Raw genomic sequence first — 26,736 nt, forward strand, 5'->3', positions numbered from 1 at the left:
AAGGCACAATATAAGAAGCAGGCAGACAAGAACAGAAGGGAAGGTGAAACCATAAGGGTGGGGGATCAAGTGTGGCTGTCAACCCAAGGGTTGCCGTTCAAAGGGGGTTGTAAGAAATTGAGGCCCAGAAGATTGGGACCCTTTGAGGTCATTCAGCAGGTCAACCCGGTGGCTTTCAAACTCCGGTTACCCAACCACATGAAATTGCACCCAGTGTTCCACAGGTCGTTACTGTCACCATACAGGGGGGGACGTGAAGGGGAGCACGTCAGGGGACCAGCCTTGGAAGAGAGGGAACGCAGCAACCATGTAGCGGAAATCCTCGATTCCAGGTGGAAGGGAAATCAGGTAGAGTATTTGGTGGCGTGGGAAGGGGAACCGGAGTCAGAAAACACCTGGGTGACTGCAGGGGAGGTCAATGACGAGGTTTTAACAGAAACGTTCCACCAAAGATTCCCTAGGAAACCACAGCCGGTAGAAAGGTTTAGGAGGGAGTACTTCGGCACCACCGACGAGGAACAGGAAATGGAAGGATTCACGGAGTCGGAGTTGGAAGAGGGAATAGACTCCGAAGACGAGGAGTATCGAGAGACGAGGGACAGTAGCAGGTGGAGGGAAGTGTTCGAAACTTCGGACGATGAGGAAGGTTCTTTCAGGGGTTTTACTTCCTCCCAGCCCGGAGGGGAGGAGACGGGAGGGGGTGAAGGGGGCCCTGGAGGGGAGGTGGATGTCAGGGAACTGCCATCGGAAGGACAGGAGGTGCAAAGGCTCCCTCAGGTTGAAAGAGACGGAGCAGCTGAAGAGGGAACCAGTAGGGGGCGAGCAGGAACTTCCAGGGAAAGTGAGTCGGAGGGGTGGCTCAGAGACGTTTCCAGCGAAAACAGTGGAGAGGTCTCAGGACCTCCTATAGGGACACCCACGCCTCGCCGGAAACTGTCACGCAGAGAGTCCAGAAGACGTGTTTCCGTGAAAGAGCTTTTATGTTGGAAACGTTTCCGAAAGCAACCACTTTCGGATTCTACTAGCGATTGACGCAGCCATGCCGGAGGGGCTCCGTCACAGGCAGAGGTTTGAAAACCTGATCAAACTCTGAGGGACTTGCATTTTACGCACAAGCAGCTCATCATCCCACCACACAGGAGATTTATATGGTTTAGACAAGTGCTTCTGAAACCTAAAGGCAAATCTCAAGTATTTTATTAAGCCTTTATTCGTGGAGAAACAAAGAACACATAAAATTTACACCCTCCAAATAACAAGATTTGTGATATTGTCAAGTCAAAAGGTGATGTTGCTTCAAGAGGTGAAAGTGTTCCATTAGTCAAGGTGTGTATTTGCGCCTAGTAGTTATGATTTATCAAGCCAGCAGTAGGGATGGGGGAGAAATTTGACTTGGTTTGAATTTTAAAGCGAATCTTTCAAATTTTCACTTTTCAAAACAATTATGAGAACTGAAACAGCCATCTTTCAAAATTCACACTTATCTGAATTTTGTGATGCAATTATTCAACCAAAAAATTGATAAATCCTTCCATCTCTAGTCAGCAGGTCATGATATTATGATATCTCTTAATATATGTACTGATTGGGTAAGTCTCAACCTAATTAGCTGTAAAAATCCTGCCAACCAGAATGCCCGAGATGCAGCTATCACGGTGGGGGTAGGATTGATGCCACCAAAATATGATCTCCCCCGGTCAGTTGCCACAGTTCCCGCCAAATGCTCTTGAATGATGCTGTATCTCAGGCATTATTGGGTGAGAAGATAGCCACTGAATAATTTTTCAGTTTGACTTCACAGGGGAAAGAGAATGAAAGGGAAATGGATAGAATTAAGAATAGTGGTATAAATTGGATTCAGAATTATTATTTTTTAGGAAGCAGTGAGAGAAATCCCTTTTAGACATGGTTTAGCAGGTCAATAATTTCTTTCTAGAAAATTTTCTAGAAAACTTTTAGTGCTGGTATGGCATTTCCCCAAAATGTATTTCTATCCTGATATCTAAGAGTCCAAAATTGGGACATGTAATGACTTCCTGGGGACGCGGGTGGCGCTGTGGGTTAAACCACAGAGCCTAGGACTTCCCAATCAGAAGGTCGGCGGTTCGAATCCACACAACGGGGTGAGCTCCCGTTGCTCGGTCCCTGCTACTGCCAACCTAGCAGATCAAAAGCACGTCAAAGTGCAGGTAGATAAATAGGTACTGCTCCGGCGGGAAGGTAAACGGTGTTTCCATGCGCTGCTCTGGTTTGCCAGAAGCGGCTTAGTCATGCTGGCCACATGACCGATAAAGCGAGATGAGCGCCGCAACCCCACAGTCGGTCATGACTGGACCTAATGGTCAGGGGTCCCTTTACTTCCTGATCTTTATAATTTCATGGCAATATGGATACTTGTGCCACCTTTCACATTGTGTGTGTGTATTCATTTATTTAAATTTATATCCCATCTAATTTTCAAATGACATTCAGGGCAGTTAACAAAACCATAAAAATAAGATATGAAATAGTTCTTTCCCCCGCCAGCTCCTTTCTCCACTCTTTTATCCTCTCTTGCTAGTAAAACTGAATTACCGAGTCACGAAATGAAAAAGTGTCACCGATATGAAAAGTTTGGAAAGCTCTTCTCCTCTGTGCATTGGAGGCATTCAAACTATTAGGAAACCCAAGTTACTTACAAATGAAATCATTTTTACTTTAGTGTTGTTATATATGATATCTGTTTAATGCCAACTATGGATAAGTCACTGTACATAATGTTGAGGCGGCACAGTCTCTGCCTAGAGGGTTTGAACTTTGTAACAAATGGACAATGCTCATTAGGGCGAGATGTCAGAGGCTGTCAAATGGGAAATAGGTGTTGAAATAACAAATTCTGGTGTTTCAGAAAAGAACAGTGTTGTTTTTCATTACGCAAATACAAATTGATTGAATATTATTATTATTATTATTATTGTATTAGTATTAGTATTAATTTTTTTGCTTTGTTCCTGGTGGATCAGGAAATTGTCACTTTATTACAACTTTACTAGCAACTGATTCACACTGCTTGGAGAAAGTTTATCACGTGTTCTGCGGTTACTGGATATGAAAACACATCACTAAAATGTGGGAGGGGTATACTAAGAACATCACAAAATGGTAGTGATTGCAGAAGATTGCTAGGCAGTGTAATGGAAGGTTAGAGAGGTGTAAATAGGTCTGAATACCTGGGTTTAAAAATCTTGGATAAAGGGGGAGAGTGTTGGCATACAGAGATGAGCAGCCATCACGGCTACTGCATGGACACAAGACTTAGTGATAGGAAGGACTTTGGGAACAAAGTACATATTCTCCCATGATTTGGCCAAACAGTTAAAAACCCTTTATGTTCAGCATATGATCAGATGGAGCTGCCCTTCCCATTGCTAGTGCTTTCCTGGAAAGGGCTGGGATAGAATGGGAGCAACACCAGGGCTGCACAGGTGTACCAGGGAGACTGTTGCCTTACCGTGCCCCAGTCCTTCCTAGGTAAACAACAACAATGCTGGCCAGAGATTAGCGCTAACTCATCACATGTAGCTCCACTGCTTTCATTATTATATGAAATCGTATATTTTTATTTTATTATTTTATTCTTAATTTTAACTGATTTTATCATTTGTATCTCTTCTGCGACTTCATTTTACACCCCTTAGAAACTTTGGGTTTCAACAATATATCAGTTGTTTAAATTAGTTGAATTGCAGTACGGTGGTACCTCTACTTATGTTCACCTCCGGTTACGTATCCTTTGGGATACGTACGCGGCAAACACTGAAGTATTTTTCCGTGTTCCGTCCCGCGCGCATGCGCAGAAGCCGTCCCTCCGGTTGCGGAAACCTCAGGATCCGACTGGAGCTCCGGAATGGATCCCGTCCGCAACCGGAGGTACCACTGTTTATTTTAAGTAATTTTTACCATGGAACGCTGCCTAAGTGTGTTGATGTCAAAATGTATTAATTTCCAGAGAGGGAGTTCCTTTTTTATATTAAATTAGAAGAGAATTGTAGCAATTTTGGACTAATAGGATAGAATAGCTCTTCAAAATAGAATACTGTCCTGCCCATTCAGCCTGGTCTGGTTTGGGCAGGAGCAGCAGAACCACCTCTCCAGAGATGGGCCACATGAGGGACGAGAACCATCTAGTCCATTTAAGCTTGTTCCACCCCTAACTTCCTCTTTGTCTAGCTGTTTCAGCACTTTTCCTCCATCAATGGAGCAAGTTTTTAAAATAGGGCAATCCTGGTTGCAATGGTAGGGCTGGGTGAGGAACTAGAAAAGCCAGTGCTGAACATTGATGAGTACTCAAAGGTGCCAGTATGGCGAAGGGGGATTCCCTTGATGGTTCTTCTAGGATCTGGAGGGTGGTACCCTTACTCTTGCAAAATGTTCCAAAATATATTTTATATTTTCTTTTATGACTTAGGAATTCTGAACTGCTTGCCAGTTAAACGCCTCTTTCTTTTAACAATAGTTAATCAAAACATTTACATGTTTCATCTTAAATTAGTAGATTGCTTTCAGATTTTGCTTAAACATCTGATGCATTTTTACAATAAATACAAATTTCCAGTATGTATCATTACAATGCAATGGAAGAATGGTGACTTTGTGAAGAGTGAGCATATGGTAACCAGAGAAATCCTTGTAAAACACGGATGAAATAATCTTTATACATCAAAATTAAATACTTTAAAAATTAATTGCTGCTTTTTTAAAAAGATGGTTTATTCTTCCCCTTTAGGAATGGCAGAATTCCATACAGAAGAATGCAGGACTTGCTTTTATTGAGCTCATCAATGAAGGAAGGTAATTAATTTTAAAGCTTTTGGACAAGTAGTCATTTTGTATCTAATTCCTTTGGGTGATAATACTTTCACCATCTGCTCCAGGAAGACCAGAGGAGAAACTATTTTAATTAAACAGTTTAGCAGCAGGGAAGCTTTGCTTAGAAAATACCTCTCTAGTTAATACATAAAATACTGAACTCAAATGTTTATTTATCTGAGAACACCTATGCAATAGTTTAAAGTTGCTTTGAGATTTGAACCACCAACTTTAAGCAGCAAAGTCCACCCCACTCCAGATAGAATCTAAGAAACCCAATCTGCAAATCCATCTGCCGCTCCATCTGCTTTGGAGTACCCTGCACATCATATAGTAAAGTGTATTTGTGCAGTTAATGACAGAGCACTATTTTTTATCATAATTCCCTATGTTTGTTTGAGGTACTAGATTATAAAATAGATACTTTATGCATGCCAGTTCATTGTGATGACAGTTAGAACTTTGGGTGCAATCAAGATTAATTATGTTTTAATTTGAATTATGTGGAATGTGACTTGCACTCTGAACTAGGTGATTTTAATGTTGATGCTACTGAATACTCTGTTTTAACTCCCCCCCCCACCTTTTGAGGCACCTTTTTAGTTAAGCTGCCAAGAGGACTATTTAAATTTGAGTTTGCCATATCTACGTATATTTTTGTTGACCTATTGGAGTAGTATGTGTAAACTAATCATTTGGCTATATATATAAATGAAGAAAGTATCCCTTCTAAAAAATTGTTTTTAAAGTCTATTTTTTTCTGAGGGTATAAGATTAACGAGGGTGAAATGTAAGATCTCAAATTTATAAAACTTTATTTACAATCACTTGTGTGATACGTTTGAATAATACAGTAAGTGTAGTCAGAATGAAATATGCCACTTTTTGTAAATGTTTATAAGCTTTCTGAGCAAAAAAAATTTCCTCACACTATTTTGTGTGTAGAAACAGAATAACCTGCACTGATAAATCACTTATATCCCCATGGATTTACTGTAATCTTTGTGCCAGAGGTCAAAGACTGCACTAGAGTTTTATCGCCATTAGAAGTCTTTGGAAGCAAGATCAGAACATACATTAGCTAAGCAAACAAACGAAGAAAAATATCTCCTCTTTATGCCCTGGAATATACTAGGGGCTTCTAACATTTGTTAGTGGCATGATTCCTTTGCATGGTTTTGTCACATGAGACAGTCAGATCTGTTGGAATATTTGATGCTATACTATAAGTACAAAACGAATCACAATTTATTTATTGTGTGGATTTTTTTATGTATGGCTACATAAATTCAATAAATTCAATAAATAAAATAAAAATATTTTCATTTTCTTAGTTCCTGATCAATAGCTTTTGAGGGGGGGGGGAGTTGCTGCTTTTGCTGATGTGAGCATAAATGAGTGAAAACAAAATCTCTGTAGTCATATTTTTCTAACACATAGTTTTAACCAAAATATCTATCAGATCATATGCATATAATTATTGCTAAAAGACTACTTTTTCTGTCCTGAGCTTTTGATATTGCCCTCCTGGTGGCAAAGAGGAAATTGTTATAAATATTTATTCTTCTTAATAGCTAAAGTTTGAATGCAATTCATCAATCATAGCTAGAGAATGCAATTGTGCAGTTGTCAACAATTAACAGGACATAAACAGTTGATGAATGTGCAGTAGAATTAAAGTGCTCCCTTGAACAGCCTGAAATTATAAACTGGATCATTTAAAGGAATCCAACAAAAGAGCTTTATAATTAAAACAAAGCAAGGTTAATGGAATGTAAAATTGCATATAATTACTATGCATTTATGATTGAATTTTCATTTATGAATTGAAGAACACTGCAAAAGAATTTGTGAATTGGATTTGGAATCCCTTTCCAGTTGTTATTTTAATTTCAGTAAGGTTATATAATCAAGCAAATCTTAGAAAAACCTGGCATCTTGCTTTACAGAATTAAACATTTTTGATTGCAATTTAGGCTAAACATAGAAAATTAGGGTTGGTTAAAAGAAAAACACCCCAAAAAGTGCCAAGTATAAAATCAGTACAGTGATCAGAGAGTATTCCCACAGCTTTCAGCATGACCAGTGGATTTGTGTTTTGTTTAATTATTTCTATGAGCAAGTCATTTTTCAAACTGCCTGGGAAACCCCACAGAGTTTCCATGATTCTATGGATCAAGACCTAGATAAAGTTATAGGCGATAATCTTACTTTAGGATATGGGCCAGGATCCAAAAAACTACTTATTCACAAGGCAGTGTTACACATGAAGCAAGCTCCAAGTCTGAATGATACAAGATGATGCAAAAATGGAATATGATGTATCTTCACCTGCACAAATGGCCAAGTCTGTGTCACTTATTCAGATCCAAAAGCATAAATCTTGGTGTCAACATTTCTAACTTTTCTTCTTTAAGAGCATTCTTTATCATTTTGACAACCGCTGTAAAAAGTACATTTACAGTGGTGCCTCGCAAGACGAAAATAATCCGTTCCGCGATTCTCTTCGTCTAGCGGTTTTTTCGTCTTGCGAAGCAACCCTATTAGCAGCTAAGCGGATTAGCGCTATTAGCGGTTTAGCAGCTTAGCGGCTATTAAAAGCTTAGCGGCTAAGCTGCTAAAAGGCTATTAGCTTCTTAGCGGCTTAGAAAAAGGGGGGGGAGCGGGGGGAAATCGCAAGACATGCAAGACATTTTCGTCTTGCGAAGCAAGCCCATAGGGAAAATCGTCTTGCGAAGCAACTCAGAAACGGAAAACCCTTTCGTCTAGCGGGTTTTCCGTCTTGCGAGGCATTCGTCTTGCGGGGCACCACTGTATTTAGATCTTTACGGTACAATCCTGTACTAAGATGCAAGTCCTATTGAGTTCAGTGGGCTTATTCCCTGATAGGTGGGTATAGCAGTTACTTTAAAGTAAGAAGTGAATATGTTTACCACTAGATGCAGCTTGTCACGCTGGCCACGTGACCCGGAAGTGTCTGCGGACAGCGCTGGCCCCCGGCCTCTTAAGTGAGATGGGCGCACAACCCTAGAGTCTGTCAAGACTGGCCCGTACGGGCAGGGGTACCTTTACCTTTACCTTTAAAAAAAAATGTGCTAAGCATTGTTTGGATGCACATTCTGTTTAATGTTGGTGATTTGCCCAGTGTGAAGCTCTCGGGGGCATGCGCTATGCATAGAGCTGCACATAAAATTGAATGGAAACAGCTTTGACCATCCGGAACTTGTGTGTGCATTGATATCCTGCGCATGCACCAGAGCTTCAGGATTAGGTTGTATGTGTGTATTTCAGGTAGTGTGGTCCATTAGAGGCATGTGCATTGGTACAGTTTGCTCCAATGTCACATTTTTAGAGAAGCATAGGCAGGTGTAAAAAGAAGAAGGAGCTAGTTTTCTGCAGGCATCCAGTATGTTTCCTTTGGTCAGCAATATTCCTAAGAGCACCTGCCAAACACTGTAGAACAGGGCTAGGCAATGGGTGGCCTTACAGGTGTTATTGGAACTACAACTCCTGCCATTGCTGTTCATGACCAGTGCCGGATTTACATATAAGCTAAACAAGCTATAGCTTAGGGGCCCACTCTCTTGGGGGCCCAAAAAAAATTAAAGGAAAGAAAAAACTGCATGTACATTTCCAAAATATAAGATAAAAAACAAATAAAATAAAACCTATATACAGCAACAGTGTTTTGTGTTGTGTAGGCTCCTATGATGTAAGTATCTTTCGCTCTATAAGACGCACCCGGCCATAAGACACACCTAGTTTTAGAGGAGGAGAACAAGAGGAAAAAAAATTCTCTCCCTCTCTGCGCAGCGCCCCTTCAGCGAAGCGACAGGAGAAATGCAGCACCTCTCCAGCGAAGCGAAGCCAGGAGCGGGATCGATCCCTCTTGCTCTCCTGGCTTCAGCGAAAGGAACGTGAAGCCTCCTGAGCACACCAAGAGCGCTCCCGCTGCACTCAGGAGGCTTTGGGTGGCTATCCCTGAAGCCAGGAGAGAAAGAGGGATCAGTGCGCACACATTTCCCCTTACTTTTTAGGAGGGGAAAAGTGCATCTTATAGAGCGAAAAATATGGTAATGGGCTCTGCCTGCTAGCCTGCTCCCTAAAAATATCAACAGTTTGCTCATTTCTATATATAGGGTACCTACATTCTGCATGGACTGGTTGCATGGCAACATGTGCAAATGGCTTTAGATACCTATTAGGTCTGTTGTTGAAAAAGGACAGCTAGACATATAAAGGGCCCCATTACCTTCAGTAGCTTAGGGCCTCCTCAAACCTAAATCTGGCCCTGTTCATGGCTATGTGGACTGGAGATGTTGGAAATTGGCAGTGTATTTTTCTGGCAGTATGCTGAGCCAACACCTTTTCCCCCTAGAAAATAGCACTGGAAATTGGCATCCAACAACATCTAATTGGCCATAGCTTGCCCAGCCCTGCTGTAAGATACCGGAGTTGAATGCCTGCACTCTTTGCAACATGTTAAGAGATTGTGGCATAAACCTTGCAAACAATGCAGGGCAGTGACTTTGAATGGCGCAGTATCTAAGGCCATACTTGAAGATAGGGCAGAATATTGAATGGGCAGTAGTTTAAATTTGCATTTTTTGTGACAGCCAATTTTAGGCCATCATGTCTCATTATGGCACCAAAGTGCACATTATAAAGAAGGAAGCTTCTAGTAGAGAACATTACTTTTTCTGCAGCTTAGATTTTTTTCCTGAAAAGTCTTCCTTTGAAGAACAGATACACAAAGGCAGGATTTTCAAAGCACTCATCACTGGCTTAAATCTGCTTCTGCTGAAGTCTGCGATAACACATTTATTGTGTTCTGTTGGATCAGACTTTTAAGCCAGTATTAAGCACTTGCATTTTTTTCCAGAGAATAGAGTTGGTTTCTGTTTTGTTTAAGGGGAGCTGAAAAGGGAGAAGAAGAGATGGTTTCAATCATCCGTGATTTTGTATAGTGGAATTTTTAAAAGTTTGTTTTGTTCAAATTGTCATTGGCAATGAACAAAAACCTATGCAATTATAAAAGGTGTGATATGGCATTTATTTATTTATTAAAATTATTATCTATCCTTTACCAAATGCTTCCAGGATGGAAATACATAACATAGCTAAAACACTGTACAAAAGAATCAAAACCAAAATCAAATATGCATAGAACTGTGAAAATCATCATTGCAATAAAGTAAAATAACATGTTGAAATGAGGTAAGGATAATTACAGCTGACTGGATGGTATGGAAAAAAGTACAGTGGTGCCTCGCAAGACAAAATTAATCAGTTCCGCGAGTCTCTTCGTCTTGCGAAGCACGGCTATTAGCGGCTTAGCGGCTATTAACGGCTATTAACGGCTTAGCGGCCTAGCGGCTATTAGCGGCTTAGCGGCTTTAAGAAAAAGGAAACAAACTCGCAAGAACTCGCAAGACGTTTCGTCTTGCGAAGCAAGCCCATAGGGAAATTCGTCTTGCGGAACGACTCAAAAAACGGAAAACCCTTTCGTCTAGCAAGTTTTTCGTCTTGCGAGGCATTCGTCTTGCGGGGCACCACTGTATTTGATTGCTTTCTCTGGACATACATAATCCAAATAAAAGTTGTTTATAACAACTACTACTTAATTATGTTAATAAGCTGGATATACAATTTATGTTGGTGGATTTTGTCAGATTTTGCAGATCAGTTTATTACCAAATTATTGTTTTTTCATGCTAATGTAAACAAATCCAGTTTCAGGTATATTTACATTTTATGTATGAAATGTTTTTAATGAAAATACATTAAGACTGATTTCAGTTAACTTTTCTCTCCAGACTATTGTGTCATGCAATGAAGGACCATATTGTACGTGTTGCAAATGAGGCGGAGTTTATCTTGAACAGGCAGAGAGCTGAAGATGTACACAAACATGCGGAATTTGAGGTAAGTCCAGCAGCTGATAAAACTCTGATTTTTCTGTTTTCATTCAGCTAGCATTTACGCTGTAGCCTTTTCTTTCCTCACTTTACACTTTGAGGTCCTCCTAGCTCCCCAAATCTGATCCAGAGGGCCACCCTACATGCTTGCAGAATGAGACTTCCTCATCCTTTCCGGTCCCCTGTAACTCCCTACACACTCCTCAAATCCAATCCAAACAGTTTCCAAACTCTTCAGAGCAGATTTTGGGGGCACATGGGGTTGATGGGGAGAACAGAGGAATGTTGTGGGATACCACCCTGTGACATTACACTCTACTTAAATAACTGATAATTTAGTCATATAGTTCCAGTAATTGCATTTATACCTTCCTCTTCAAAAAAACACTAGTTTTTTATTTTGAAAAATGCTGTGAAAAGTCATTTATTTAGACTTTTGGTGCACTCTGATACTCAGAAGGCGGTCCCACTGAATTCAATGAGGCTTCCTCTCGGGCAAGTAGGGATTATAACTGGGATTATCAATTCAATGGTCGTTGGTGCACGTGTGCACGTGTGCCCACCAGTGCCTTTCCTTGTGCACACAGCAGCCCTTCCTCACCCCACCCTTTCCTACATTGCAGTTAGGCCTTGAAAGAAGCCTTGTATTGTAGCCAACAAAATAAATTGTCAATCCTATACGATGTGGGTGTTCGAAGGGGTCACAGCCGAGGAAGGAAGGCTTAACTTACCTGTCCCCAGCTGTGATTTACACAACCCCCCCCCCCAAATACCCCTGTGCCACTATTAGACTTGAAAGAATTTTTTTATTTGCTACATCTCCCCTCCCTCTCTGTAATTAGGCTCGCATATTGGTTCCAATAAAAGATTTTGGTTACAGAATCATAGAACTGTAGAGTGGGAAGGGATCATGTGGCTCATGTATTCCAGCCTCCTGCAGGGACGCGGGTGGCGCTGTGGCTTAAAAACCACAGAGCCTAGGACTTGCCGATCAGAAGGTCAGCAGTTCAAATCCCCGCGATGGGGTGAGCTCCCGATGCTCGGTCCCTGCTCCCGCCAACCTAGCAGTTCGAAAGCACGTCCAAGTGCAAGTAGATAAATAGGTACTGCTCTGGCGGGAAGGTAAACAGCGTTTCCGTGCGCTGCTCTGGTTCGCCAGAAGCGGCTTAGTCATGCTGGCCACATGACCCGGAAGCTGTACGCCGGCTCCCTCGGCCAATAAAGCGAGATGAGCGCCACAACCCCAGAGTCGGTCACGACTGGACCTAATGGCCAGGGGTCCCTTTACCTTTATTGGTTCCAATAAAAGATTTTGGTTACAGAATCATAGAACTGTAGAGTGGGAAGGGATCATGTGGCTCATGTATTCTAGCCTCCTGCAATGCAGGAATCTTTTGCCCAGCTCATTGTCCCAAGAAGGTTGGAGCTCCTTGGTTATAGGTTTGCAACCTTAGGCTGCAATTCTAAGCACACTTACTAGGTAGTAGGACCTGTAAAATACAGTATAATTTATTCCTAAGCCAGGCTTCCTTAACCTCAGCCCTCCAGATGTTTTTGGCCTACAACCCCCATTATCCCTAGCTAGCAGGACCAGTGGTCAGGGATGATGGGAGTTGTAGTTTTAAAACATCTGGAGGGCCGAGGTTGAGGAAGCCTGTCCTAAGCTGATGTACTGTCACTATTGAGGCACTATTGGGTCACACTAACTTTCAACCGGGGGACGCAGGTGGCGCTGTGGGTAAAAGCCTCAGCGCCTAGGGCTTGCTGATCGAAAGGTCGGCGGTTCGAATCCCCGCAGCGGGGTGCGCTCCCGTTGTTCGGTCCCAGCGCCTGCCAACCTAGCAGTTCGAAAGCACCCCCGGGTGCAAGTAGATAAATAGGGACCGCTTACTAGCGGGAAGGTAAACGGCATTTCCGTGTGCGGCTCTGGCTCGCCAGAGCAGCGATGTCATGCTGGCCACGTGACCCGGAAGTGTCTCCGGACAGCGCTGGCCCCCGGCCTCTTGAGTGAGATGGGCGCACAACCCTAGAGTCTGGCAAGACTGGCCCGTACGGGCAGGGGTACCTTTACCTTTTACTAACTTTCAACCACTGGAGGAATAGCAATAATCTATCATGAAATGTCATATAAGATCAAGGATAGAGAAGGGGGGGGGGGTTGTGTGTGAGAGAGATGAGGTTTATTGGCAACATTTGGCCAGCTCTCTTCACTGCATCTTTCTTATATGGTTTTGTTCTTTTCTGCATAGATTGAAAACAGAACTTTCCCTGATATTTTCTTTCTCAGTATATATAACCTTTACTTTATTCTGTCATCTGAGACAGCAGTCACTTGTCATATGGGATTGCAACAAATTTATTACGAAGCATATTCTGGATATTTTGAGTTTAGGTATTAAAAAAAAATCACATTTACAATTAAGTGTATGTCAGAGTGAGGTTTCATATTGCTTCAACAGTAAATAACATTTGATATTTATCAGAGCATCATGCAGTAAACCAAGATGACAGTAGAAGATTGAGTTATCTGCCCTTTGAAGAATTTGTTGCGGTATAAGATCTGTCAGAACCGTAGACAAAATGAGAATATTCAATTAGCTTCCAGCTTCAGTTAGCAAATACAATTTAGAATATTAACCAAATTCCCTTAAGGGAAAAACCTAAGTCAATATTCTAGTAAGCAAACCAAGATCTTTCTCAAATGTGAGATTCTTCAAATTTTTCTGTTATCTTGCTATTTCAAAAATACGATACTTTGGACAGGCAGTATAAACCTGTTATTTGAATTAATATTAAGAGAAGTATTTAAATAACCATAGTTAGAGATGGACTTCTAGACATACTTCTGAGTTACAGACTTGTGTCCCCAGAAAACCTGTTCCAGAAAATTAGGAGTAGCTGCACAGAGAAGAAGAAATCTGGTATTATCTTGATGCACTCTTAGTAGCCCTTGGACGCACATGCATATAATTATTTGAGTCCCTGCCTAAAAGGGCAAGGCATGTGATTGTGACATTTCTAAAGTACAGCCACATTTCAGATGCTTTTGATCTTTATATTTGTTTCTGTTTCTACATTCGTGCATGCATTTTTTAAAATGAAAAATCTGCTAGATACATAAGACTCAATTTCATATTTATTACTTATTTTGCTTCTGTTTTTGTTAACAATTATTCACTGTGTGAAAATCTTTTTAACCAAGTAATACAGTTAAATGTATCCTTTTCACTAACCTTCCTTTTCAATGTTGTAAAGGTACAAAATCTGTGTGGTTTGACATAACTCTAGCTGTAGAAACTCTCATTTCGTAAATGTTATTGAGAAAGTCCAATTACTGTATTCTAGAACCACAATTTCCACAGTTAACATTCATTCATTCTGTTAGCTTCAGTAATTGCTCAGAATGAAAAATGAACATTTGATTTAACTGTCCAATGAGCTGATGAAATATTAACCTCATTACAGAAGAAGATCATTGTACTAATTGGTGCTTCTTGGTACAAGAAGATAAATTGAAAAAATAATTAACCCCATAATGTCTGTGCTCTCAAAACAAATTTAGCTAAACTTTTAGCATTACATAATGGGTAGAATATGCAGGATGCACAAATATATTTGCATGCATGCACACACATACAAAAACACACACACTGCTTAGTATATAGTTTACTGACTGATCAGTAGGAAGTAAACTTGGTTCTATTCTCCAGTGTTCTGCCAATGGCCGTTTACTGGTGCAATGCTGGGGAGCGGTGATTTGCTGTGTCGGCACAGCCTGGCAGGGACCATCTTTCCTGCCTTGCACAGCCATTGGGGAATGTGCATGCCTCCCTCCATGGCCTCATGAAACACTGGGAACTGGCTGCTTAATATGGCCAATGAGAGATGGGCTGGGTAGCTTGGCTACAATGCCAGACCTGGTGGATGCAATTCTCAGTCAAGTCCACCTATATTTCATATAAGGAAATTGCGCTGGAGCCTCCCAGCTCAGTTCATTATGGGAATTCTCACTCTTCCACCCTGCATTGTTTGGTCCTGCCTGAAGGTGAGCAGGAATGGAATACTTGTTCACCATATTCAACACCAGGGAAGGAACCCTGAGGATCTTCTAGTCTGGTGGTTTTCACATTTAGTCTGGTCACATCTTTTTGGCTGATAAGGCACTGATTTGGATCCTTAGCCCATTGGGTACCCTGCTAAAGGGGTCCAGGAGGGGGTGTCTCTGTTCAGGAGACACTGGATAAAGGACCCAATGGGACATAGGAGCCTCCCAAATTGGCAGTCCTAGTGGGATTGCCCTGGTTTGATATACGTTATAGGATGACCCTTAACTCAGGCTCGACCCAGCCAAAATAATCAGCAGGTGGGCTGGTTGATCCTACTTACGGAGTGCCTCTGCCACAGCCTACTGACATTTGTAATTAATAAAGTTTTGGCCTATTTTCAGCCAACACCAATGTCCTGTGTCTTTATTTCCTGGCTCTCCCCTCATACTTGTCATGTGCATACTGCACTTGGGTCTACAATGAGTGCTTAACTTTACTTTTATTAAATTGTAATCTCGTGTGGGTTTTAAACTGGTGCTCGGCTCAGATTGGGCATTCATATACGAGCTGGAGCCTCCACTCTTCATGGCTCTCAGCTAGTTTACTTGGACATGCCCATCCTCTCGAGTAACGTCATCATCTCCTTTACTCCTGTTGGGGGAGGTATGTGGTGGGACCAAGAGCCAGCCAGGAGACCAGGCAGCTGCTGTGGGGATCTATCCTGGGACAAGAGTATCCAGATTCACTGGCTTTGAGGGATCACTAGCAGGGTGTTGAAGGGTTCTGTGCCCCTTGCTCTTCTGGGGAAACATCAGCTTCGAAGTTTGAACAAGAGTAAATTCTGATTTACTCAACAGTCACCGAATGTTGATATACAAGACACCATGCGTTCTGGCTATGTGAATGCACTGGAGCAAACCTCAGGTTTGTGCCAGGGCTGCCCCATCCCCATGAGACAAGGTGAGGCGATCACCTTGGGTGGCAGGATCCACAGGGGCAGCAGATCTGGCCTCCAATGAATGTAGTCCTCTGTACCCACCCCAAAGCAGCTTCTGAGGGCCAGGGACCAAGAGGGACCGCATGTGATGTGCAACTGGCTGCAGCTGGATGGTCAAATGAGCATATATCACAGACCCCTCTTGGGTTAGAAGAGGTGTCTCGCTGCTTGCACTCTTTTTGGATCCGTTCTATGGATCGCATTTAGCACAAAGCAGGTTTATTAAGCAAATGTCACTGTACTTCATTTATGTATATATTATAGTGAATGCTTTAAAAAGTAGCAATTGTGGAACATTGGGGGGGGGGAGGTCTTCTTCAGCCACTTTCCAAAACTGCCTACTGAAAAAATAAACATGTTTTCCCTTTCTAGTCACAGTGTGCCCAATATGCTGCTGACAGAAGGGAAGAGGAGAAGATGTGTGACCATCTTATCAGTGCTGCCAAGCATCGAGATCATGTTACTGCGAATCAACTGAAACAGAAAATACTGAATATCCTAACAAATAAGCATGGTGCTTGGGGAGCTGTCTCACATAGGTATGTTGTTAATCATCGTAACATAATTATATGCTTCTGAACTGGTATTTTAAATGGATGTGTCATGTCTTTATAGTGAGCAGTCGAGACTGTAATGTAATTCACCAGAATCCGTTCCTGATCATACAGCTCATCCTGTGTTATAGGCATATTCTGGTACTGAATGGAATCTTATATTTAGGTTGTCTGCTATCAGATGAGGAGTCTGCTGTCAGTTGCTGGGTTTTGCACAGAGAAACTCTGCTGCCATCATTTATTTTATTTTATTTTTTTATAAAGTGAATGGTCCAGTCATCATGGCAGTGTCTCAGAACCAAAAGTGGCCTTTCAGTGTCTTGCAAAATTCATTGTCCCTGCTTCCATGGCAAATATCTCCTGGTAGTTCCTTTGTCGGGTCACCCCAGGTCACAACCCAAATAATTCATTTTTTGAAACATGAATCATGGAAGCAGAATGTGCATGCAAACACATAAACAGTTTATTGTTTATTATAATCACACGATTTAAGAGCCAAGAAGAAGAAAAAAAATCTGTGGTGTGTTGGTATATAGTTGGCCTTATAGCATAGTTCTACCATTTTATTTTTCCCTTTGTGAACTAAGTGTTTTATCATTTTTTTGGCACCAGTTTCACCTTTGTTCTCCTCTCTTTTCTTATTTGGTCATAGTAATACTTTGAGAATGAGATTATTTGGTTTTAATTTTTTGTCCAGCACTTGTGGCATAAGCTTTCATAAACCTCACTTGACTTCACTGGATGAATGAAGTGTTATCCTGAGTTGGCAGTACAAATATACATGGGGTAATGATTTCATTTCTTCCCTGTTTTTAATTACCTTTTCTGCATTTTATTTACTTCCAACTTTTGTCTGTCTGTCTATCAGTCTATAGATAGATGTATGGATGAACAACTTTGGAACTCAAGATAACTCTTCATTCATCTGGTGAACTGTAGTTCACAAATGCTTACGCCATAATGTATTTTTTTTAATCCTTTAAGATGCCACAAGATTCCTTTCTATAGATGCAATGGACTTAATAGAGTACTGGTGCAGTGAAGAGAATCAGTGGGTTAGGGTTATCTCTGAATATAAACTTTATAAAATGGACAGACGACGTGTATTAGGGATTGTATACAAAAAGAGCATAAGAAACTTAATGGGGACATACTTTAAAAAGGGTAACAAAGAGTCTTGTTAAATTGAAAGAGGGAACGAGGGCTAAATATCTTCAAAATGCTTGGAGATTAAGGGAAAACAGTTTCTTCTGAAAATGAAAGTATTGCCCAAACAATAACAAAAAGGTAAAACTCTGGCAAAAGAAATGTAAGCTGGAGAAAAGTGAAGGAAGAATTTGAAGACTATAAATTGTATCATTTTTTTTTAAAAAAAAATAGTACCAGTAGGAGGAGTTGTTTCCCGATAACAGTGAAACCTCTATCTCTGCCAAAATCCAAAGTTTTAGGGAAGCTCAAATTCTCCAGTTAGGATGGTAGCCCTTTATTGATATGGGCTGGTAATATGAATCTGCATTTGTGGAGTGAAAAGATAATGTTTAAACAATGATTAAAAGGAAATGATTAGAGACAACACAGCTGTAAAGAAAGGAAGTATAGATCATGCAAAGCCTAAACAAACAGCCATCAGAATGACACAAATAAATAAAACAGTAGGCAAAGCTATCCTAAGCAGGACATGATGTTGAATGGAGAAAAAGCTGTCAAATAAAATGTCAGCTGAAATGCATGGTGCCAGATAAAAAGAGAAAATAAAAACTGAAGCAACAGGAGTGATTCTAGCTCAAATGATAAGGTTAAGTAAACACCAACTAAAAGTGAAACTGGATATTGAATGGTAGACATGAGAAATAATAATATAGAAAGGAAAGACTTTAGAAGGGAGTGGGGAAATGAGGGTGTGGAATGATAAAAGAGCTATACGATAATGAAATGAACAAACCTTTGAAACAAAGAGATTGAGACAGGACTTGCAGCAATTCAAACCGGAGGAGAAAGTATTCTTAGAAAATACATATTTCAACATCAAGGACATGAAAAGTGATTATCAAGTCATGGTAATTAAGTATGGTATGGGGATATTTAGAATAATGAAGGAAGAAAGCACATGAAATGATTAGAACAATCTATAAGTGTACTTCTTTCAAAAGGTTTGTTGTTATCTGCTAACACATCAATTTAACTCCTTGTAGTACATTTTAAATGATTCGCAGAATGCGTCTGCTAAACATTAAAACAATGATCCTAGCAAGTTATTTCAACTGAAAAGCACACAGTTCAGAGATTATACTGAAACTCAACATTATTGATTTCAGAAGGAGTTTTGATTCCCTTTCTCACTGCCGAAACAGGTATTTTATTTAAGACAAATGAAACACAGGTACAAGTCCACCTCCTAAAACAAAAGGCGATTTCAGGTAATATCGAGGAAGAAATTGCGTAACATCATTGAGTTGAAAGGGAATTTGAAAGTCATCTAGTTCTTCCACTTCCATGCAAAATGCAACTACACTATCCATGATATTAAATTCCTTCAGTGAGGGGGGACCCACCATTTCCTGAGACAGTTTGTCCCACTTTCTAATAGTTCAGAGCTAGGAAGGTTCCTCAAACATTTAGTTGAATGCTGCTTCCTGCAGTTTCTGCCTATTGGTTCTTATCCCACCCTCTGCCGCATCAGAGTACAGATCTCCATCTTCTGCCCGACAAACATGTATGTATGTAAATACCATTGCCCATGTCTTCCTTTCTCGAAACTAAGCTTGGTTTCCTGGTTCCTTGCCCTCCTAGCAACCCTCCTCTGGACATACTCCACTTTTCCATTGTCCTTCTTAAAATATGGCACCCAGAACTGGATGCAGTACTCCAGACGCAACCTGAATCACACAGAACAGAGTGAAACTATGACATCTCATGATGTCATAGCCCTAGGCTTCTCTTATGCAGCCTATGATTGCATTAGCTTTTTCAGTGGCTGCACCACACTGCTTGCTCATGTTCTGAGTCACTAAAACTTCTAGATCCTTTTCACACCTGCTGCTTTGAAGTCAGGTCTTCATTATTCTGTACTCGTGCTTTTGATTTATTTTCATTTTCCTTAAATGCAGGACTTTGCATTTATCTCGGTTGATGTTCAGTGTGTTTATTTTGCCCAGTCTTTCAGCTTCTCAATATCATTTGGATCTAATGCTGTAAGCTTTCCTGGCCCTCACTCAAACTCAGGTTTCTGTTTCTGCCAGAAATTTAAATATGTAAATCTAAGCGTTACGATGGTTAAAGTGACAGTAGGTGAATTGCATGATTAAGCACAAGCTGAGATGTTGATCCAACAAGTGACAAACCCTCTGTCTCTTCCTTTGAAGAACAGGGTGGGCAGCATAAGCTTTCACACAGCGAACAATAGGTTTCTCTGGTCTGGGCAAGCAAACAGATGCTTCCTGGAGTGTGCTGAACCTGTGAGACTTGTTCGTGCCAGTGCTGGCATCTCCATGTATCCAAATTACTCTCAGGCATCTCCTCAGGAAAAAGCTCCTTACTGACAGGAGGAGCTGGCAGCATGGGCAGCAGCTATCCCTTTATGGTACTAAAGGTGTTTGAAAATACAGGAGTGGGACACCTGTCTGGCAACCCACTTGAACCTTCCCCAGGATCCATCTCCTGATTCTCTCAATCACCAGCCCCCTCCTCCAGCTGAGACATTTCTTGAGGGCCCTTGGTTGTCTAGCTCCAGCTCCTCGATATCCTCCCCTTCCTATTCAGGATCTTTCCATGACATCTCCACAGAGCTCATGACATAAACTATCCCTCCCAGCTCCATGTTAGCTGCAGATTTTGATAAGCACTCCCTATGCACCCTCATCCAGGTCATTTATAGAAATGTTGAACAGCACATGGCCTAGACAAAGCTCTGTGGCACTCCACTTGGGACGTCTCTCCAGGTTGACAGAGAGACATTAATGAGCACTTACTGGGTATAGTAATTTAACCAGCTGTGAATCCTATTAACCATAACATCGTTCAGCCCACATTTTACCATCTTCTCAGCAAGAACTCTCAGTGCATAATTTTACTATATAATAAAGAAATTAGAAAATCAGGAAATGGGTGCTTAGTTTCGGTATCAATTTGCATTTAGGATTAATTGCATGCTTAGCTTTAATTGCCCACGAAGGGATCTCCACTGGAGTGAACTGACTCAGGTGAGGTAAACCTTGCCGACCCCTGGCTTACATGTTTGTCTACTTGCTTGCTTTAAAAATGTATATGCTACTTTTCACATAAAATATCAAAGTGGTTCACAATATACACAGATCAGTACAATAAATAAATAGCAAAAGCACCAAGATGAATAATCAGTGCATAGTACAGAAACTACAGTAGCCAGAACCAGGAAATTTATAATATCAGCAGTCAGGAAATACTAGAGAAAATAGGTAAGTCTTCAACTTTGTTGAAGTTCCTCACATTGGTAATCTCCTGATTTCCATGGAGAACTCATTCCACATAGCAGGTGCCATGATAGAGAAAGCCAACCTCTGCATCCTGACCAACCATTCCTCAGTAGGCTGCAGTGCAGTCATCCGTAGTCCACAGTGACCTGGGTAGATTATGCGGAAATAAGTGGGCTCATAGATAGTCTAATTCCAAGGGGCTCAGGAATTTATGAGGTTATCATTGCATGGTAACAGGAGATAAGCTATCTCTGTTCAGCAATGGTCATAGCAGCATAGGAGCTTAAGCTGCCAACTGCTGCTCCTCGCAACTGAGATACAGCTACAGAGATGGATCCAGGATCACCCCAAAACAATACGCCTGCCCTTTCAGAGGGAGTGCAGTTATATCTAGGTGAAAAAATCATTTCTCACACCATAGCTTTTGAAACTCTAGTCGCACACAAGTGTCTAATTCATTGCCAACTTGCACATTTTTGGTGTCGTCCATGAGCTTGGTTGAGATATAACCTATTCACACATTTGAATCTTTAGCTGAAGCCCTGTTCTGGATTCTGTGGAATTGTAAATGATCATGCAGAAGTATCTTCTTAAATGTAGCAGCCAAGTTTTTTAAATTCCTTCCCGCTTAGGCTTGCAACTATTGTAAGAAAGGGTTTATTGTTCAGCAGACTTTCATGGAGTGGTTTGTTGGGTTCTGGGTCTTGGCCTAATCACTGAAGTGCACAGTTGGTGACTGACTGACTAGTGAGAATACTAGTGTACTTACACAAAGCTGACTGAGTACACACAAAGCTGATTTTCACTAGGAATGAGGTAGGAACAGAAATTCCCCTTCTCCTTTAGTTAATTGACCGTTAAAAGTCACTGCAACCCTCATTCATTGGAACCTGTAGAAATTCATTGAACATTTACATGAATTAAATAATATTTTATTAGGAGTATTCTTTATTAAATTTCTATACAGCCCTTCATCTGAGGATCACAGAGCAGTTTACAATTTTGCAGTAGTTTACATGTTTTGCACGTGGAATTTTATTTCTGGATATTTAATAGAAGAGCTTCCTGTCAGTAATGTGTGCTTTTGGGTAATCTTGTTTGGAAACTACATAATGTAGAAAAGTTTTTAAACTCTTTAAGAAAAGCAATAGGCAAAAAAGAATTTACCCCCCCCCCCCAAATGATGCATTATTTCCATGACCTAAGTGCTATGTGGCAGCAGCTGAGCTGTACACTGTTTTTAATGCTACATTAACTTTTCCATTAATGCTGCTGCTGTAAAATATTAAGCCCTTAAGCAATATAAATCTGCTGTCTGATTTTTGTTGCTTGATACATTTGCTATAGTTGCTTCTTAAAATCATCACCGTCGTGCTTTCTGTGAGGAAGTGGCTTTCCTTTTTGTTGTGATGTTAGGTTGGCTGGTACCTGGAGCAAAGGAGTCTTATTAACATCTCCAGAATAAACTTAACTCCATATCAGTTGATTTAGGATCTTAGAATCAAAGGAACATGCCCCATAAGCACATACAGTGGCCACTGCTAAATTATTCTTATTTGGAAAGTCAAGTGTCTTCTCATTCTAATCTTACATTACAGTGCACATCATGGGCTCTGGAAATATGCAGCCACATGAAACCATTATCACTGAAACACATAGTGATGACACATTTTCTTATATTTCCCAACGAAGGATGGCCAACAGCCTTTTATATAATAATTATCAACTACATTTTTTGACTTCACCCCTGGAGGCGCACTTCATTGTCTCTTGGGACAGGTGGAGGCCCACAACATTTTTATCCCGCTTTTCAGACCATTATTGTCTCCCAAAGCGGTTAATACAAGAAGAGACACAGGCCCTGCCAGCAAGCTTACAAATGAAAATTACAATACTCACAATTGAAGGAGATGTAGGGCAAAGGCAGAATGTTGAACTGCAAAGAATTGCCAGTTTGGGCCAGGGTGACCTTTTCTTGTTGATGTTCTTGCTTCAGTCACAGTTGGTGGCTCTTGTTCCTTGGGCCGATGGATGGGGCCAAAGTGTCCTTTCTCCTTGTTTCTGCAGCCTCAGGGAAACTTGTCAGTTAGAGCTGAGCACCTTTTCTGTCAGGGAGTGGAGGAGAAACACCATGCTCTTTCTTTGACATCAGAACATAAGAAGAGCCTGCTGGCTAATAAACTATTTTCTTCCACTCTGTCATAGAATTGTAGAGTTAGAAGGTGAACCCAAGGGATATCTAGTCCAACCCCCTCAGATGCAGAAATCACAGCTTATTTATAGCTATTTATACCTTTATATCTATTCATTTGTGGAAATGTGATTTGTACATGAAAAATTGATTTCTATATGTGCTGTGTCTCTGTACATTTTATGCCATTTGGCCATGAGTTGAAGTTACATAGCCATAGATGATGCTCTAGGGCAGCCTTTCTCAACCTGTGGGTCCCCAGATGTTGTTGAACTACAACTCCCATCACCCCTAGCTAGCAAGGCCAGAGCTCAGGGATGATGGGAGTTGTAGTCCAACAACATCTGGGGACCCACAGGTTGAGAACCGCTGCTTTAGGGTAACATTTCCCAGACATCCATAGTTCACATTGAACCAGACTAAAATATAAAAAAAAATGCATTTAAAACAGCAAGTCAGCAGCTGATTAGGTTAGCACATTTTGACATCTAGAGAAGCCTGGGTAAATAACTAAGTTTTAAGAGATATTTTACCTCCCAAGAGTTGGTGCTATAACAGAAAGGGCCAGTTTTGAGAGGCTTCCAATGGCAATTTGTTGGCTGCAGTCTCATCTGATTATTCTAAAGGTTGATTTGGCCTATAGTTGTAGAGGTGGTCTGCTAGTTATACTGTACCCATATTGTTCAGCACATTATACGTCAATAATGAAACTGTGAGCTTGGCTCAGTAACCAATAGACAGCTAGTGCACATCCTTCAGCACCAGTGTAATATTTGTGTGTCTAGATGTATCCAGTTATTTTTTTCTTTAAAAAAATGTTTAGGGGTACAGTGCTACCTCAGGTTACATACGCTTCAGGTTACATACACTTCAGGTTACAGACTCCGCTAACCCAGAAATAGTGCTTCAGGTTAAGAACTTTGCTTCAGGATAAGAACAGAAATTGTGTTCCAGAGGTGCGGCGGCAGCAGGAGGTCCCATTAGCTAAAGTGGTGCTTCAGGTTAAGAACAGTTTCGTTAAGAACAGACCTCCGGAACGAATTAAGTACTTAACCCGAGGTACCACTGTACTCTCATTTTGACTCAAGAAAATCACCCTTTTATAGTTCCAATCAGGAAAAATAAACACAGTAAATCGACAAAGATTCACAAAATGTTTAGGGGTATGTGTATCCCTGCGTCCCCCCAGAAAAGAGCATTGGATGTACCACTCAATATTCTAGCTGCAGCATTCTGTGCTAGCCATGGCTTCTGAACCAAGTGCACGGGCAGCCAAACACAGAGCATGGCACACCAATTTAACACTAATTTCTTGCTTTTTATAAGACACTAACAGGTATGGTGCAGAATCTGATCACAACTGAGACAGTGACACATAGGAATAGGAGTTAATCCTCCCTCCACCTGCACAATGGTCCCAGTGTAGATCACGCTTCTCACACTCCTAGAAAGAGGCAGCCAGTTTTAATTGCAGCTTTTCCTCCAAGAGAAAAAACATAACTGAATTTGGGGGTATAATTGGGATTGAGGCATAGGAATCACGGGGATCAACTGCCTTCCTATCTGCCTCAGTCATGATTATGATTGTGCACCTGCTATTTCTTTTATTTTATTTAAAGGCACACGAAATGCAATTGCCAGTTTATTTTATTGACCCTGAGATTCTGAAGAAAGACCGTGGTGAGCTGGGGTTCCCAATAGGTGGGATATGGTAGGCATGGCTATGAAAGCATAACAATAGCTGGAAAGGCAGAAACCCCAGGATGCAGTGTTGTGGAAGAAGGGAGATGAATATTATTTTGCTGGGTGCATAGGACCTGGCTGTGTGTTTCTTCTTTGGAAAGAAATCGCTGTCTGTGTTGGGAAGTAGGATGATGCAGTTGTCTGCTTTTTGTCCTGAGCATGACTTCTTTTTCAGAGAGTGAACCATATCATTTTGAAGGATAGCCCATATATTGATACTATGTAGAAGAACACTTATAATGTATTTCTAATCAGAATGATTTAGAATTCTATAATGTGTTAAATACTGGCTGCCTTGCACCTGGTGTTGCTCAGGAATTTTTGAATTCAGTGGTTAAAATCACTGCAGTTTTGAAAGGTTCTGCCTCCCATCTTGATTCAGAATGGCATCCAGTTGTATACAACATAGACAAAAACCTGCTCCTTGATCTCAGGAACCGCCATGCAAATTTGATTACAGTATCTTAAGAGATTTCCAAATGCATAGCGGACAGGCAAACAAACAACTTTCCAAAATATTGCTAACTTCAGTGATGGGCATTGCAGTTGTGGTGCATTATATTGTTCATATTCTATCTTCTGTGTACAAATCTCCCAAGTTGGAGTGGTGGGAAACAATATGGATGTGGTTAGGGGGAATAGAGAGAAATATTGCCCTTTGCCTTATGATAGATCTCTTGCAACTGCAATGTTTTGGAGATTCTCACTTGTTGGGAGCACTTTTCATCTTCATATTGACAGGGAAATGTGAATAGACAAAATGTTACATTTTTATGGTAGTTAATAAGAATTTAGTTTACATCTTCAGTCTTTTGGCACTATGCTAAAGCTGAGAAGCCTTTATTTTATAATGAAACAAGTCTATTAGATCTTTATGAATCCTGAGGAAAACATCAGTATCTGTATTCAAAATTTAAAATGAACCAGATCTATCTGTTGAGAACTCTTTTGGCAGCGATTATTTTCACTGTCATCTAAACTGTATTTCACTAGACCTTTCAGTACCTTTTGTTGATGAAACAAAGTTTATGAAATAAATTTCAAGATTATTTTCAGTAAAGCTGATGATATATGTTCTTTTACTGAGGTTATATCAGAAAATCAATATTTGTAAAATTGAAACAGTATAGGTTTGTATTGATCTATGTGGCTAAATCAAAACTAAAGGCTTTGTAACAGCTTTCTTAGACAGCCAGCTACCTACTAGTGGCAAACTATCAATTTTAGCTTTCTACTGATAAATCAGCTTGAAAATTGGATGTCAAATTTTTTTCAGTGAAGTAGTGATTTTTTTATGCCCTTTAACCTTCCCTTATATATTAGATAGGTTTATAAGGCTAAGCTTACCTTCCATAGCCAGTTGTAAAAAGAAGAGGAGACATTTAGATGGTATTGTTTGTATTTTTTCAGAGTTCTTGAAACCTAATATTATTTCCTCCTTTGTGTTTGCTCATGAGCTTGGAGAATAAATATTTTGAGATTAAAAAAAAATCATCTGTGATATTTCAGATGGATCTGTCTTTGACTCTATTTCAAGCAATGGGGATCAATCTTAAGATTTCAGGAATCATTTGCTTCCTAAAGGGGGAGCCTTGATATTTTGCATTAAATGATTGATTTCTTGCTCTGGTGTTAAGATTTTTAACAACTGTTCTAACTGCCAATTACAACTGTGCAATAAGGTGTTAGTTTGTAAGATTGCATGCGTGTTTTTTCTCCTTTCCCATTTTTATAAGAGAGCAGATGGCAAGCGTCGTCTTAGAATGTACCTCAGTATGTTATATGGTCTAAAGTAGGCTATAAACCCTTTGACTATAAGGAATACGGACTTCTTCTGAGTGTAATGGTATAGTCCTTGATGACATTTGACAGTACTATACCTTTATGCCTCTAGTCGAGACCATAAGTTAACTTAGGAAAGGGTATTGATTGCGAAGTTTTCTGCTGGATAATTACTTCTTGCTGGAGAAAAATGTGGTGTGTATTGA

The 26,736-nt window shown here is 40.6% G+C and overlaps 1 protein-coding gene across 4 annotated transcripts in view; it reads left to right on the plus strand.

Moving 5' to 3' along the window:
- NBEA (neurobeachin) overlaps positions 1 to 26,736 on the plus strand; it is a 361,495-nt gene that overhangs the window by 147,914 nt on the left and 186,845 nt on the right. For all 4 annotated transcript variants that reach the window (XM_028726491.2, XM_077927142.1, XM_028726499.2 and 1 more), the window contains 3 exons: positions 4,766 to 4,830; positions 10,665 to 10,773; positions 16,182 to 16,348. In XM_028726491.2, the coding sequence (XP_028582324.2) occupies positions 4,766 to 4,830; positions 10,665 to 10,773; positions 16,182 to 16,348 (341 nt within the window). The remainder of the gene's footprint in view (positions 1 to 4,765; positions 4,831 to 10,664; positions 10,774 to 16,181; positions 16,349 to 26,736) is intronic.

Source organism: Podarcis muralis, chromosome 4 (genome assembly GCF_964188315.1).
Source record: "Podarcis muralis chromosome 4, rPodMur119.hap1.1, whole genome shotgun sequence".
Lineage (NCBI taxonomy): Eukaryota > Metazoa > Chordata > Lepidosauria > Squamata > Lacertidae > Podarcis > Podarcis muralis.